This window comes from Alosa sapidissima, chromosome 2, assembly GCF_018492685.1.
Source record: "Alosa sapidissima isolate fAloSap1 chromosome 2, fAloSap1.pri, whole genome shotgun sequence".
In the NCBI taxonomy this organism is placed as follows: domain Eukaryota; kingdom Metazoa; phylum Chordata; class Actinopteri; order Clupeiformes; family Clupeidae; genus Alosa; species Alosa sapidissima.
The window spans coordinates 12,797,153-12,812,152 of record NC_055958.1 but is presented as its reverse complement, the minus strand read 5'-3'; the positions used below and the strand labels follow the sequence as shown (position 1 = coordinate 12,812,152).

The window sequence follows — 15,000 nt, the reverse complement described above, 5'->3', positions numbered from 1 at the left end:
TCTCATGGCCGTGCAGCCCGAGGCTGAACCACTGCTCCACTGCTATACAGGTGATTAACACTGTCTTCTGCCTCCCTCTCCTCATCTCTCTTTCTCTCACCTATCTCTCTCTCTCTCTCTTTCTCTCATCTCTCACCTCTCCTTCTCTCTCTCACTGACTCACTTGCTCTAAATCTCTCCCTGTTTCTTTCCTTTTTGCCAACTTTCCACACTCTCTCATGTCTATCTATCTATCATTCCACATTCTCTCATGTCTATCTATCATTCTTTCTCAATCTTCACTTTGCTCCTCCAATCTACCTCTCTATTTTTCTATTTTTCTCTTTTCTATCTCTCTATCTCTATTGCTTCTTTTCTGTTTCTTCTCTTCTCTTCTCTCTCTTTCTCTCTCTCTCTCTCCTCTTTCTCTTCCCTCCCAGGTCGTGAGTGAGTCCACGCAGCACCAGCAGGATGTGATGTAAGAGGCAGCGAGAGGACCCTTCACCTTAACAAAACCGCCAAGCAAACCCAATGAGATAATGGACCTTTCCATTGACACAGAGGCCTTCAGTTTTATTGAAAGTAAAAAGGAGAACTATTGTTTTTTTTTAAAGCACACATGCTCTCTGATAGGCTTGACCACCCCTCTACCTCTATAGCTTTATACAACACACACGAGTGAAACGAAGAGAGTGAGCGAGTGTGAAAGTAAAGAAAAGATGGACAGATGAATGAGAAGAAAGGCAAAACATGTGCATGCATCACTGGAGGGAAACAGTTGAAGGTGAAGTGTTGAATCTCCAAGGTGTTTGAGTGTGTGTGTGTGTGTGTGTGTGTGTATGTGTGTGGGTTACTTGTGTGCCGCTGTTTCAGATGGGGCAGAATACAGGGGGGGCATCAGGTCAGGGTCTATCTGAATGTGTAGCACTTTCTGTCACGATAACTTAACAGAATAAATCTTTCAGTGTTCATCACCGAACCTTGAGTCAGAGTTTTATTTTGATTATTATCTTGAAGAGAAGCGATATGAACATGAATCTCAGATGGTAGAGGAGAAGTCATTATTCCAGAATAAAAACAAACGCAAAACAAGTCATATGACACCAGAATAAACACAAACGCAAAACAAGTCATATGACACCAGAATAAGCACAAACGCAAAACAAATCACATGACATCAGAATAAACACAAATGCAAAACATGTCATATGACACCAGAATAAACACAAACAAAAAACAAGTCATATGACACCAGAATAAACACAAATGCAAAACATGTCATATGACACCAGAATAAACACAAACAAAAAAAACAAGTCATATGACACATGAGTGAAATGTTCATTGTGAAGGCCACTAGTGTGTGAGTGTAGTGCAATTGTCAGGAGGACCACATCACTCTATGGCTGCACTTGCACATGCGCTCTCTCTCTCTCTCTCTCTCTCTCTCACACACACACACACACACACACACACACACACACACACACACACACACACACACACACACACACACACACACACACAGATCTCTGGTATCCTGCTGATGGAGGACCACATTGAGGAGCTTTTAATCACACCATCATCATCATCACTTGTACTACTATTCCCATACTCACAGCATTGCTCTCTCTCTCACACACACACACACACACACACACACACACACACACACACACACACACACACACACACACACACACATCATCATCACTTGTACTACTATTCCCATACTCACAGCATTGCTCTCTCTCTCTCACACACACACACACACACACACACACACACACACACATCATCATCACTTGTACTACTATTCCCATACTCACAGCATTGCTCTCTCTCTCTCTCCCTCTGCCCCTCTATCTCTCAATTTTCAATTCAGTTCAATACAAACACACTTTGTATTGCCAAGGCATTTACTATTTATCTACTACTGTGTTTAATAGCAATCTCTCTCTCTCTCTCTCACTCTCTCTTACACACATACACACACAAATACAAACTCATACACACACACACACACACACACACACACACACACACACACACACACACACACACACACACACACACGTGTTGATAAATAGTAAACGTCAGTCCAGTTAATGAGCTGCCAGACACCACTCTGTCTCCCGAGTAGAGCCTCCGTTGTTGTTTAGTAAAGGGATGTTCTAGTCTGAAGGAGCCATAAATATTTCACCATCCTCCTCTCTCCCTGGGCTGGGTCTGCTCCAGTTCCTCTCTGTGCTGAAGTTGTTATGTATGGGGCTTCTGAGCATTTGGAAAAGTGATATACAAGAACAATGGCTTATTTATTAGTAAGTAAGAAATCAAAATGAAAGACAGATGGGAGGAAACAATAGTCTGTCATACTGACCCAGTAATGATGTGTTTGCTGTGTGTGTGTGTGTGTCTGTGTGTGTGATGAGGGAAAAGAGATTTCTGAATTGCCCAGTAAGCTCCACCTCAGCGTCCTACTTCTGCACCCAACTGTCAACCCCCCCAGGGGTCCTAACCATAATAACATATGTGCAGTACCCACCCCCCACCACCCCACCCCCCACACACACACACAATCTCCCCCCCCCTTTTTTCTCATTGTCTTCATCCTTCCTTCTTCTCCTTTGTTTTTCTTTTCCTCCTGTTCTTTATTCATCACATCCTCTCCTCCGTCTGGTTTGCCCTCACCCTCTATCATCCTTCCTGTTTCATGTCTTGTGCTATCCTTCTGTCCTTTTTCTATTCTATATCCTTCATCCCTTTCTCTTCTCTTTCCCTCTCTTCTTCATCCATCCATCCCATGTCTCCTCACCCCTCATGTTTTCTGTCATCAAATATATTACACATTGTTTTCTGTCTTTTTGAATCATATATCTATATGAATCATGTATATATACATGTGTGTGTGTGTGTGTGTGTTTGTCCCCTTATCACTTTTTCTTCTTCTTTTTCTTCAAAGAAACAAAATCTTCAATGCACACACACACACACACACACACACACACACACACACACACACACACACACACACACACACACACACACACTGTTTAGTGATTCTGTGACCCACATATACGGTCATGCATGTGGCTAAATGTTTACCTGGAACAGGATGTGATAGTGTGATATGCACATGCCCGAAAAGATGCTGATATGGGACTGGGTCTGGGATTTCTCCAATCCAGTCAGTTCTTATTTACATCATATCACATCACCGAGTCCTGCAGAGACATGCAGGCTCCAGCAACAATATGTTTATATACAGAAAGGCACTATAATCACATTTGCAGTTGACTGCAAGCCCCCTTTGGGCTAAAGGTTTCTAAAGACAATGTGATATCCTGCCTACAATCCACCAGGCAGAGACACTGAGCTGGTAGAGGTAGGGTTGGCAGAGAACAGAGAACAGGGCGCCTTCATAGAACTTTGCACCCAGGAGTAGGCTACCGTAGGCTACTTTTGCTCTTAGAATTGTACGCTTCCTGGCTCCCTGAGCTTGACGTCAGGGCACAATGAGTGCAAGTGTGACTATGGTCAATAAGCCTTATTATTAGGGATGACTCATATTAGGCCTACATATTTCAAAGGGCATTTCTAGCTATGCCCCGGTACACAGGCATCAGGATCTGCGTATAACCGTAGCCAGTTGGAGTCAGCAGTCTTTTTTTTTTTTTTTTACAGAAATTTCCCTCCCAAGCGGTTAGCGATCCATGGGGTTTAGCCTCCTAAAGGAGTCTCCGATTTCCTACAAGAACTGCAAATAGAATGTAGAATGACAGTTTTGACACTTGACGTATTGCAGTTATTTTTTTTTGTAAGGGAGTTCATTTTGTTTACTATATGTGATCTCATGTGATGCACACTGCACAATTTAGTATGGCCCATAACAAGCTTTACCCTTTGAGGGCATAAGCTCTTGAGAGGGTATTGTGTGTGTGGTAGGTTATGGCCTTCTTGTCTTGAAATAGTATTTGTCTGGCTTTTCCATTTCAACTGAAATTCTACACAACCCCATTTTACTGCTGGAGTGAACTCATCCTTTGTCTTCTTTTCTGAAGGGCAGCACTTCACAGGCTCTAAGGGTGTCTAGTCAAGTCAAGTCAGTTTATTTATATAGCACATTTCATATGGAATACATAGACACAATGTGCTTTGAGTGGAGAGTTGTCATTAAATTATCTAAAATAAAAAAACACACTTAGCAAAAGAAAAGGAAAAGTCAAAGAAAGGGAAAAAAAACAACAACAACAAACAAAGTTAATAGATAAAAATAATAAAAATAATACAAATAAAATGGAGTGTTTTAAAAGCAGAGATCTGTAGTCGTGAATTAAAAACTAAAGAAAATAAATACGTTTTAAGTCCCTTTTTAAAAGTGAGAATTGATTGTGATGACCTTAATTCCAGAGGTAGGCTATTCCAGAGGATTGGGGCACAGTAACTGAAGGCACCATGTGCAGCCTTAGTGTTGATTCTGGGAATTGTGAGGAGACATTTACTGGAGGACCTTAAGTGACGGGTAGGATCATAAAAAGATATCATATCAGAAATATAGGGTGGGGCAAGGCCACTTACTGACTTAAAAACAAGAAGAAGTATTTTGAAATCAATTCTTTGTTTGACTGGGAGCCAGTGAAGTGATTTAAGAATCGGGGTGATATGATTAAATTTAGGTGTTCTAGTGAGTATTCTAGCAGCTGCATTTTGAATAAGTTGAAGTTTGTTTAGCATCTGTTTTGTTAGACCAGCATAGAGTGCGTTACAGTAATCTAAACGACTGGAGATAAAAGCGTGTATTCATTTTTCACAATCCTGTAAGGACAGTAGGCCACAGACTTTAGAAATATTTCTAAGGAGGTAGAAAGCTGTTTTGGTAATGTTAGATATATGTTTTTGAAAGTTAAGATCTGCATCTAGAGTCACTCCTAAATTTTTTACATCCTCACAGGGTTTTACCAAGTGGGATGTTAGAATTGGGTGAAAGTGATGTCTCATGGCCTTAGGTCCTACAACCAGAATCTCTGTCTTCGCATCATTTAACATTAATACATTTTGGGCCATCCACTTTTTAATGTTGGAGATGCAGCAAGTGAGGTCATTTAGTGGACTGGGGTCATCAGAGGAGATAGAAATGTAAAGTTGGGTATCATCAGCGTATGAGTGGTAAAAGATGTTATGTTGCCGTATGATAGAACCAAGAGGTAACATGTACAAGTTAAAAAGCAAAGGACCAAGAATTGACCCCTGAGGTACCCCAGATAAAATGGGCATTACATCAGAAGAGAGGTTATTAATAGAAACAGAAAAAGATCTCCCATTTAAATAGGATAAGATCCTATCAAGAGCTGTACCTTGAAGACCAACTGAGTGCTGAAGATGTTGCAGAAGTATAGAATGATCGACTGTATCAAATGCAGCACTTAGATCAAGGAGAACAAGAATCGACATTTTGTGATTGTCAGTCGCAATTCTAAGGTCATTTACAACTCTGACTAGAGCAGTTTCTGTGCTGTGATTAACCCGAAACCCAGATTGATAGGCATCAAATATAGAGTTTTGAGACAAGTAGGTGCAAAATTGCTTGTAAACAACCTTCTCTAGAATTTTGCCTAAGAAAGGCAAGTTAGAGATAGGCCTGTAACTCTCACAAGCCAGGGGGTCAAGACTAGTTTTTTTAGTAGAGGCGTAATAATGGCATGTTTAAGGCAACCAGGGAATGTTCCAGATAGTAGGGAGGTATTGACAATTTGAAGTATGTCAGCAGCCAAGCAGCTGAAAACTTGTTTGAATAGCTTAGTAGGTACAGGGTCGAGGGAGCAAGTAGCTGAACCTAACTTTTGGACTACTTCTTCCAGCTCACTCAGGTGGATTGGAGTGAAGTTGTGGAGAGTAGCCTTACTATCGAGCAGAGGAGGTTGAGGATTGAAACTTCATCAGTGAAAGATGAAGAGATACTGCTCCTGATAGTTGAAATTTTTTCACTGAAAAACGTAGCAAACTGATTGCACAAACAAGGATGATTTATTAGTCTGTCAATGATATTGAACAGGACTTTAGAATTATTAGAACTATCTGATATAATCTGGAGAAATACTGTCGTCGAGCTTTTTTTATTTCACAGTTGTACATAAGCAATTGACTCTTATAGTTCATGAGGTCAACCTGTGATTTAGAGGCCGTTTACACGACACCGCCGGGTGGATTTTCTCTTACCGCTTTCACACCTTTAACGACTCCGGCAAGAAAAAACCTCGCGTGTACACACAGAGGTGTAACCGGCTAAATGTGCTGTAGTGCATATGCCAGACCAGTCGATGGCGCCGCTGTGCAGAAGCTTCACGACAATTTCGCGTGAATCACGTAGAAGAAAACATTGTTGAAACAGTTTGTTAAGCCAGAGAATGTCTAATAAGTGCTCTGGTTAAGCCGTCGCATGAAATAAGGAGACTACAGACAATTTGGTTTTCAATTCAACTGTTAAACTAATAAAGTTCATTTTCAAGGTATGTGACTGCTATGTGAAATTTCAAATACTTAGCCTATGCATTGCATTAGGTCTGAGCACCACTGGAGAAAACACTAACATGCAGTAAGCTAATGTTTAACTAAGTTAAGCTAACGTGTGCTTCTAACTTAGCCACTAAAGGCTGATAGGCTACATTGTGCACATAAATCATGACGGGAAAGAAAAACATTTTAATATGATAAATATTTTTTTTTTGTTTGTTTTGACAAGCAACATGTCAGGTCGAGTGCCGTGGCTGAGTTGAGAGGTGGGGCTATGTCGTCATAAAGTTGCCGGCTTCGCACCTACAGGCGTGTACACGGCGAAAGTTAGCCGGCGGTTTCAAAAGTTCCCACTTCGGAAGCCGGTTTCAAAAGCTATCGGTTTCAGTCTCCTAAACTGCCGGCGTCGTGTACATGCAAGGCATAACCGTTAACAAAACCTCACCGGTTTCACAAAAACCGGCGTCGTGTGCACGGCCCCTTAGTCTTGCGCCATTTGCGCCATTTGTCTACTCACACTATGCAGGATGAGCTGGTGTAAACTCATCCTTTGTCTTCTTTTCTGAAGGGCAGCACTTCACAGGCTCTAAGGGTGTCTACTCACACTATGCACTATTCACCATCCGTACCATACCCGAGTTCGTTAGACCCCCAAAGTCCGGTTCGTTTGACCAGTGTGTACCCAGATACGGTACGCTTATCTTGCCACTTGAAGATGGGCTTATGATCGCACCTGTGCAAACGATTCTAGAGCACAGCAGTTCAACCGTACCTGGGAACAGTTTGATAATGTGCAGTATGAGTGCGGACCATGAATGAGAGAGAACCGTACTGCGGCACGGTACAAGTGGACCGTGCCCAGTGTGAGTACGCCCTAAGACAGACCTAGACCTGATTAATGTGACTGGCTGAGTGGGTAAGAGCAGCTCTGACCAGGAAACACGCAGCGAATGTATCAATTAACAACACTGCCATACCCACACAGTACAGCATATTACTGTTTTCTTTTTTTTACTAATCAAAGAAAGAAAGCGGTCGTCTGTGTGATTAAAGTACAAGCAGGGTGAGGAAAATATGTTCATGCTAACACCGACAAATAGGCCCAACAAGAGCTGCAATAAACGTGATTAAATTCTCAATTAAAACATTTCATCTCTCCCTCCATCTCCCTCTCTGCATGCCTGCCAGTCTTTTTCTTTACTCTCTCTCTCTTTCTCTCTCTCTGTCTCTCTCTATGCACCCCACTTCAAATGTCTTTCCAATTTTGTCCTTCCCACATTCCTTCACACTAAGTCTCATTCTGATTCTCTCCATCATGTTCCATTCGTAGCCATTCAATATTAAAAACAAAGGAAGTTATGTGTTATCTGTGTTTTTATTCTTTTGCACCCCCCCCCCCCCCCCCCCCCTCCCTCTCTCTGTCGCGGATGAGAAGGCAGGAGTGGGGAGCGGGCTACGGCAGGACTCCAATCTCGCACAGCCTCCTGCAGGGACGTCCTCTTGATTAATGGGGGTTTGTAGAACAGGGGGCGGAAATTGGAGACATGTAATCATTCTGAAACTGGCCCAAGCCATCATCCCCCTATTGTGTTCCCTCTGTGTGTGTGTGTGTGTGTGTGTGTGTGTGTGTGAGTGTGGTGGTGGTGTGTGTCTTATTGTAATAGCATTTCCATGTGTTAAATTGACAACCATCCAACATAAAAGTCACAAACGGAAGGAAATGTCACAATCTGATGAGATTGTGTTCGAAAACAGCCTAACAAATTCAGGACCGTAAAATTAACCCTCTCATCTTTGCATCACAACCCCCCCCCCCCCCCACACACACACACACACACACAAACGCACACACACACAGACACACACACACACCCATCAACCCCCGGAAGCCAACTCTTCCCATTCATTTGAGGATCATTAGGCTATAATCGATTGCAGACATGCACAGACAGCTACAGACACAAAGAACGCATAGTTAAGTCCACATCCTAAACATGAAAGACGCTTAAAAGTAAAGTTTGGTCTAACAACGCCCTTTTTTAGATAATAACGAGTGGAGTGTAAACTGTCATTGGGGACGTTAACAACATTAATCGGGAGTAGTTTTGAGTAAGACCAGAATATGTATTTGCAACGAATTAGCAAATAGCCTTTGGGGCAATTTGTTACTTAAAGCCACTGACAACGCTCAAAATATCGTTATGCTTCTGTGATACTGTGGAGAGGGTCCCTGCAGATGAAACAAAGTATTTTTAACATTGTCTGTGTACAGAATGGGTATAAAAAGTACAGTTTCAGTCAGTGCATTACCTTACTATTATTCCGGTCGCTGCCATCAAGAAAAAGGCCATACAACTCTCCTCCTTTTGTGTCCATTGACAGCAGTTTGTGCTGCATGTTAGACCAAATGTTTCCTTTAATGTTCCAAAATAGTGATAAATGATGGCCACATTTATTATAACTTGTCATAAACCCTTATTCCTATTTGAAAATCAAAACTGAATTCATGTAAGTATGGATAAGCATAAGTTAGATACTAATATAATCCCAGAAAATATTGAGGTATTTGTTTACATAAATATCGCACACCCCTATCCAGGGATGAATTCATGCATAAAAATCATGTACAATTACACAGAGTCATCTGAGGCCAATGTGCACTCACTCACTCTCTTCCTTAATTTCTTCTTCTCTATCCCTTCATCACACACTTTCTCTCACCTTCTCCATCTCTCTCTCTACCTGCAGGCTTTTTCTCCCTCTTTCTCCGTCTATCTATCCTCACCTTCCTTCCCCACTCACCATCCGTCTCCCTTCCTCTCTCTCTCTCTCTCTCTCTCTTTCTCTCTCTCTCTCTTTCTATCTGTCTCTCTCCCGACCTTATTTTGCCTCCCGGCTTGTTTCATGCACTGCAGAACTCACATGAGCAAGATGAGCATGTCAAATAGGTCCACTTATACTGACTTGACCTCCAGCTTTCCAGCTCTGGAAAACACACGTCATGTGACCACATACACACACACACACACACACACACGCACACGCACACACAATAAATGAGTCACAGAGAAGAGGTTTATAAGCACAATATTTATCATACCCAGGTTTATACAAATGCATGCCTAATAATAATAATAATAATAATAATAATAATAATAATAATAATAGTCGAGGCTCAGACTCTTGTTTGTCTTTCTTGTTAACCTGACTCTTACCGTTGAGCCCTGCAGCAGAGGACAGCCTGCATGTCATTAGCCATTCCATGCCAAGGAAAGTGCGATTCAGGAAACCTTCACTAATAAATTAACAATACATATAAAAACAGTAGCACAATCAAACACATACTCACGCGCAAACACACTCTCACACACACACTCACCACACAATCTCTCTCTCTCTCTCATTCTCTCTCCCTCACACACACACAAACACATTTACATACACCCTAAAAATGGGTAAAGAGTAGGGACAGATCATCTCTGTCATTACAAATTGATCACAATGATGAATCAAAAATAGAAACAGGAGACATAAAAGTCATGGACAGTACAGTACTGTACAACAGTGTGCAACATTCAGAAATATACAAAAAAGGAGCGCAATAGGGAAAGGAAAGAAAACAACTCAACAGAGAAGAGAAGAGAAGAGGAGAAGAAAGGAGAGAAGAGAAGAGAGGAGACTGACACCAGTTCACATGAGAAAGGGGGACAGATCAGTCTCTCAGCCCTTTCTATGAACATCAGCACAGGAAGAGGAGAGCAGAGAGGAACGTAGAGCAGAGAAGAGAAGAGAGGAAAGAGGCAGCAAGGGAGAAGAGTAGAGAAAGATGAGAGGAAGAGAGATAAAGAGAGACACAGAGAAAGAGAGGAGACATTCTCCACCTTCACCTGTCATAGCTCATGTAAGAGTCCATATTATGCAAGTCCACAAAACAACCACACAGCGAGACCATACTGGGTCTGTATACCAAGGGGGAGTCCCAGCCTGTTGTATTGTGTGCTGTGGTGTAACACACGCACGCACACACACACACACACACACACACACACACACACACACACACACACACACACACACACACACACAGCATGTACTCTTCTCTGAGCCTTCTATGGTCAGTCTTTTTGTTAGGGGTGTGGTTGGGTGCTTGGCCCCACTCTGCACCACATGGGAATGGCAGTTCTAAAAATGCCACACCATCCTAAACCATCTCCGTGGAGATGCTGAATGGGGGGAATCTCTGGTCAGGAATTATCTCCAGGGAAACCTCTGTCTTAACCACAAAATGCCAGAAACTGTCATTTCACTCAATTAAGAGTGCAAAATGGCAGAACACAAACATATTTCTCAAGCTGCATTTTGTTTAGGGAGAGGAGAGAGTCAATTTAATTAGTCCACACACGTTGAACGTCACCAGAAACTTCAAAGGCAGAAATGCTTTTCTTTGGAAAAAAGAAAGAAAAGAAATCCCAGAAAGTAGAACTCCCTTCGCTGAGGTCAATTCGCAGTCAGTTCACATTTAGTGTGGCTCACACAAACACCCTCGGCGACACACAAGACAGCGAGAGTCTGTTTAGCCTGCTTGAACAACGCGTGAACTCATGGCGCACACAAAGACTACTCCGCAGAGAGGAGAGCCATTGCTGGAGGCGAGCCAGGGCTTTTGCCATAATCCAGCCCGAAACATATGGGCCGCCACGCCACCCTGCCCTTCCTGTAGCGTCCTCAAAGGACCTCTGTAGAGGTCTGGACCCAGAGCTGGACCTCATCCGGGCCACATGTGGCTGAGATACGGCCCTAATACGGCCCAGATCTGGTCCTGTAGTCGTCGACAATCTGAACCATCGCTGGCCCCTAGGTGTCCTCACATGGTAAACATACAGTGCATGGCATTATGGAATGGTCCTTAATCATTGTTCATTAAATTACCGCTTTTTTTGTTGGTCTTTTTTATCTTGAGTTGCTACTAAATTGGTCCCTTTGTTGTTTTTCTGTAGGCTAGGATTTTGGTGTTGGTCCTCTTTAAATAAGTCCAGTCCAAATGTCAAATGTTGAGTCTTGTGATAGTCTCACGTGGGGTCATTTTAGTCCTGTATTGTCTAGTAAAGGTCATCTGTTGGTCATGTCAGTGTAATGGTCTTTCTTCCTGGTTTTGAGCTGGGCATTGTCTCTGGTATTGATCTGGTGAGGATCTAGAGTTGGTCTTTTGTTGGTGTCGTATCGATCCGGCATCAGCCTGGCTTTGTCTGTCAAACCCACTCCACGTCTCAATCACTGTGCTAATCACTAGGCTTTTGTGAGCTTCTTGACTGAAATGGCCTACATTGAGAGCTGGACTCTCCCTTAATGAGAGAGTGCTGGCCTGCGTAACGAGGCAGAGGTGACCAGGGGCTAATGATGAACCAGATTTCAGAGGGCACAAATGATCCGTGCTCCTTAGTCAAACAGCACGAGCCCAAGATTAAGAAAAACGTGTGCAGTAATTACTGAACACCTCAGGCTAGGCACAATTACCGTTCCAGAGTAAAGTTTTTTTTTAACATGGTATCAGAGACGGAGAGGGGACATAGATTAAAAAAAAAACTAAAAAAAAACTGATTTTACATGGTAAATCAGAACTGACAAAAAACCCCAAAGGGAATGGTACATAGGCTACTAAAAGCAGTGAGATTAAAAACCTAGCTGTCTGTTTGTGTTGGAGTGGTTTGATTTGATTGTGTGTGTAAACGGTCTGCTGCATGTTTTTTTGCAGGCATTTGTTGTAAACATTACTCCCTGAAACCTTCAGTTGTCCTTAACCAACATACTATACAGCATACAATATAACATTGGCTACATCATACAGCATACTTGTAGCCACGTTGGCTAAGTGACTCAACTGTTCATGTCCGTCTTTTCTGAGATACAGTATATGTGTAAATAGTTAATTGTCAGTGTTAGCAATCATGTTTGATCTTGTTCACTGTAAGTTTGTTGTTGTTAGCCATTTTAGCTTGTCCGATTTGAGTTCATGGATGTCAGCCATTTTTTTTTTATTTCTCTCCACTGCTGTTATGTTGCGTGATGTGCACATCTTTTTCTGTCTCAGTGGTTTCAGCTATCTTGTTTGACACTGTGCATACTTTAGCCCACTGCAGTCGGCCATTTTGTCTAGGTAAAGGATCCTCCATCCTGCAGTGAGGCTTCACCGTCTCAATGATGGCTGCCTCCAGTGCTCCAAAAGGAGCAAGTCTACACTTTGAGTTTTAACTGAGCACAAACGTCAGGTTGGGGTGTAGCAGAGGGGTACACTGGGGAAAATTTGGAGAAGGGGAGCGGGCAGTTATTGTAGGTCACTTTTAGGGATTACAGAAACATGTTTGGGGGGGGTCACACTCGTACGGTGGGTCCATCAGCTATGGCAGCGGCTGAGGTCAGGGGGACCTGGGAGCCGTAGTCATAGTCCAGATCCACGATGTGGTGGGACCCCCCAACCATGCGCCCATGGGAGTATCCCCGCCTGTCCCCCTGCCTGTCCCGGAAACTCTGGATGTAGCTCTGAAGAGAGAAAGAGGGGGAGAGGGGGGGGGGGGGGGGTTACAAGTGATATATGAATTTATATGAATTTCAAATGTTCTTTATATTGTTTTTTCTACTATACAGTACAGAATGACTGACTTGCCAATAAGAACCATAGTTTTTTAAGGTGCTCTAAGCGACATTGGGTAACGTCACCTCTGTTGACGTTCAAACAAAATAGAGAGCTAGCTAGCTACTTCCTCCCCCTCCCTCCCATGCAATTGAAACTCTCCTAAACGCGCATCTTGTCGGTAATTGGCTGGAACAGTTTGTGATGTTTTACTGGTCCAAACTGGACCAAGTTGTCTTTGTTGCAGTTTTTGGAGCCTGGGCTGTCCACAGAGATTGTGTTTTTTTTACAGTGCATTCAGGACACAGGCAGCTAGAGGATGGTGAAGTGTTTGCTGTATGTGACAAAAAATGTTTTAACTTAGAAACTGCGTAACATCGGTTAGAGCACCTTTAAGTAATGTGTGCCAACACACACACACACACACACACATAAATACAAACACACACGTGCACACACACAGTCTCACCGGCGAGAGCACATCTCCATCAAAGCGGCGTATGGGGTTGGGCTTGCGTCTGTAGGTGGGGTCGGGGTGGTGGGCAGACTTCTGTGAGCGTGAGGTGTGGGGCTGGCTGTGGCTGTGATGGGGCTGGTACTGATGCTGCTGCTGCTGCAGCTGGGGATGCTGCTGCTGGTGCTGGTGCTGGTGCTGACTCTGGCGCGGGTGACTCTGGCTCTGACCCTGGCTGTGGTGCTGATGCTGGGACCTCTTCTGCTTGGGGTGCTGCTGCTGATGTTGACTGGGATGCGGTTGCTGTGGATACGAATGCTGCTGCTGCTGGTGGTGGTTCTGCTGGGATGAGGGCTTCTGCTGATGGTGGTTTTGGCTGCTGTGTTGGTTCTGATGCTGGTGTTTTGGCTGCTGCTGTGGCGGCGGCGGCTGTTTCTTCTTTTTCTTTTTCTTGTTGCACTCATTCCTCTCCTCCCTCTGGCGGATCTTCATCAGCTGCACGCGCCGCTGCTGGTGGCTAATGAACACTTCAGAGAGGAAAGGAGGAATGACAGAGGGAGGGAGGGAGAGATGGAGAGATGCAGAGAGGAGAGAGAGGGGGAGGGGGAGAGAGAGATGCAGAGAGAGGGAGAGAGTGAGGAGAGAAGAAGAAGGGAGGGAGAGATAGAGGGGGTGGTGGGAGATAGAGAAGGAGGAGATGCAAGAGCAGAAAGATGGAGAGAGGGAGGAAGGGAGAGATGCAAGAGGGGTGAAAAGAGACATGGTAGAAAAGGGGAGGTTATATGAAGGAGAGATAAACAGATAGAGATATAATAAAGATAGATAGATAGATAGATAGATAGAGAGATAGATAGATAGAGAGAAAGTTAGATAGAGAGATAGATGCAGTAGACATATAGAATGGCAGAGGGAGGGTGTGAAGATAGAACAATAAAAGATTGAGGGAGAGGAAGAGGGAATGACGGTGACGGGGAGAGAGAGAGAGAGAGATGGGATGATTGACAGGGAGAGAGAGAGAGAGAGATAGGATGATTGACAGGGAGAGAGGGAGGGAGATACAGCAGGGAAGAAGTGTCCGTTAGTCGATCAGTCATGCTTCGTTTTGTTTACCAACACAAACGCAAACATCAGCAGCCATTCATTCTCTCCCCTGCAATCACGTCCTTAAGAGGAAGTGACATCGTCTCAGAGGATCTCACGGCAAGTCGCAAGTCGGGAGAGTAATATCCTTTAGACAGCCCACTGCAGCGCACACATGCACCACTAACGATGACAAGTGTTGACGCATGATAAGCTACTTCAAATGACTAACTAATTCCCTCTCTCTCTCTCTCTCTCTCTCTCTCTGTCAATCTTCCTCTCTCTCTATCCCTCTCTCACCCACTTTTCCTGTCCGTATCTCTCTGTCACTCTCTCTCCCTTTCTCTCT

At 43.6% G+C, this 15,000-nt stretch overlaps 2 protein-coding genes across 3 annotated transcripts in view; one reads left to right on the top strand and one right to left on the bottom strand.

Moving 5' to 3' along the window:
- desma (desmin a) overlaps window positions 1–958 on the top strand; it is an 11,328-nt gene extending 10,370 nt beyond the window's left edge. For both annotated transcript variants that reach the window (XM_042077395.1, XM_042077387.1), the window contains one exon: window positions 420–958. In XM_042077395.1, coding sequence (XP_041933329.1) covers window positions 420–461 — 42 coding nt within the window. In that variant the 3' untranslated portion in view covers window positions 462–958. The remainder of the gene's footprint in view (window positions 1–419) is intronic.
- An 8,677-nt stretch (window positions 959–9,635) lies between these two features.
- tmem198a (transmembrane protein 198a) overlaps window positions 9,636–15,000 on the bottom strand; it is a 53,206-nt gene continuing 47,841 nt past the window's right edge. Inside the window, exons 5-6 of the mRNA XM_042077406.1 lie at window positions 13,587–14,098; window positions 9,636–13,026 (exon numbers count right to left, since the gene is read on the bottom strand). Coding sequence (XP_041933340.1) covers window positions 12,859–13,026; window positions 13,587–14,098 — 680 coding nt within the window. The 3' untranslated portion in view covers window positions 9,636–12,858. The remainder of the gene's footprint in view (window positions 13,027–13,586; window positions 14,099–15,000) is intronic.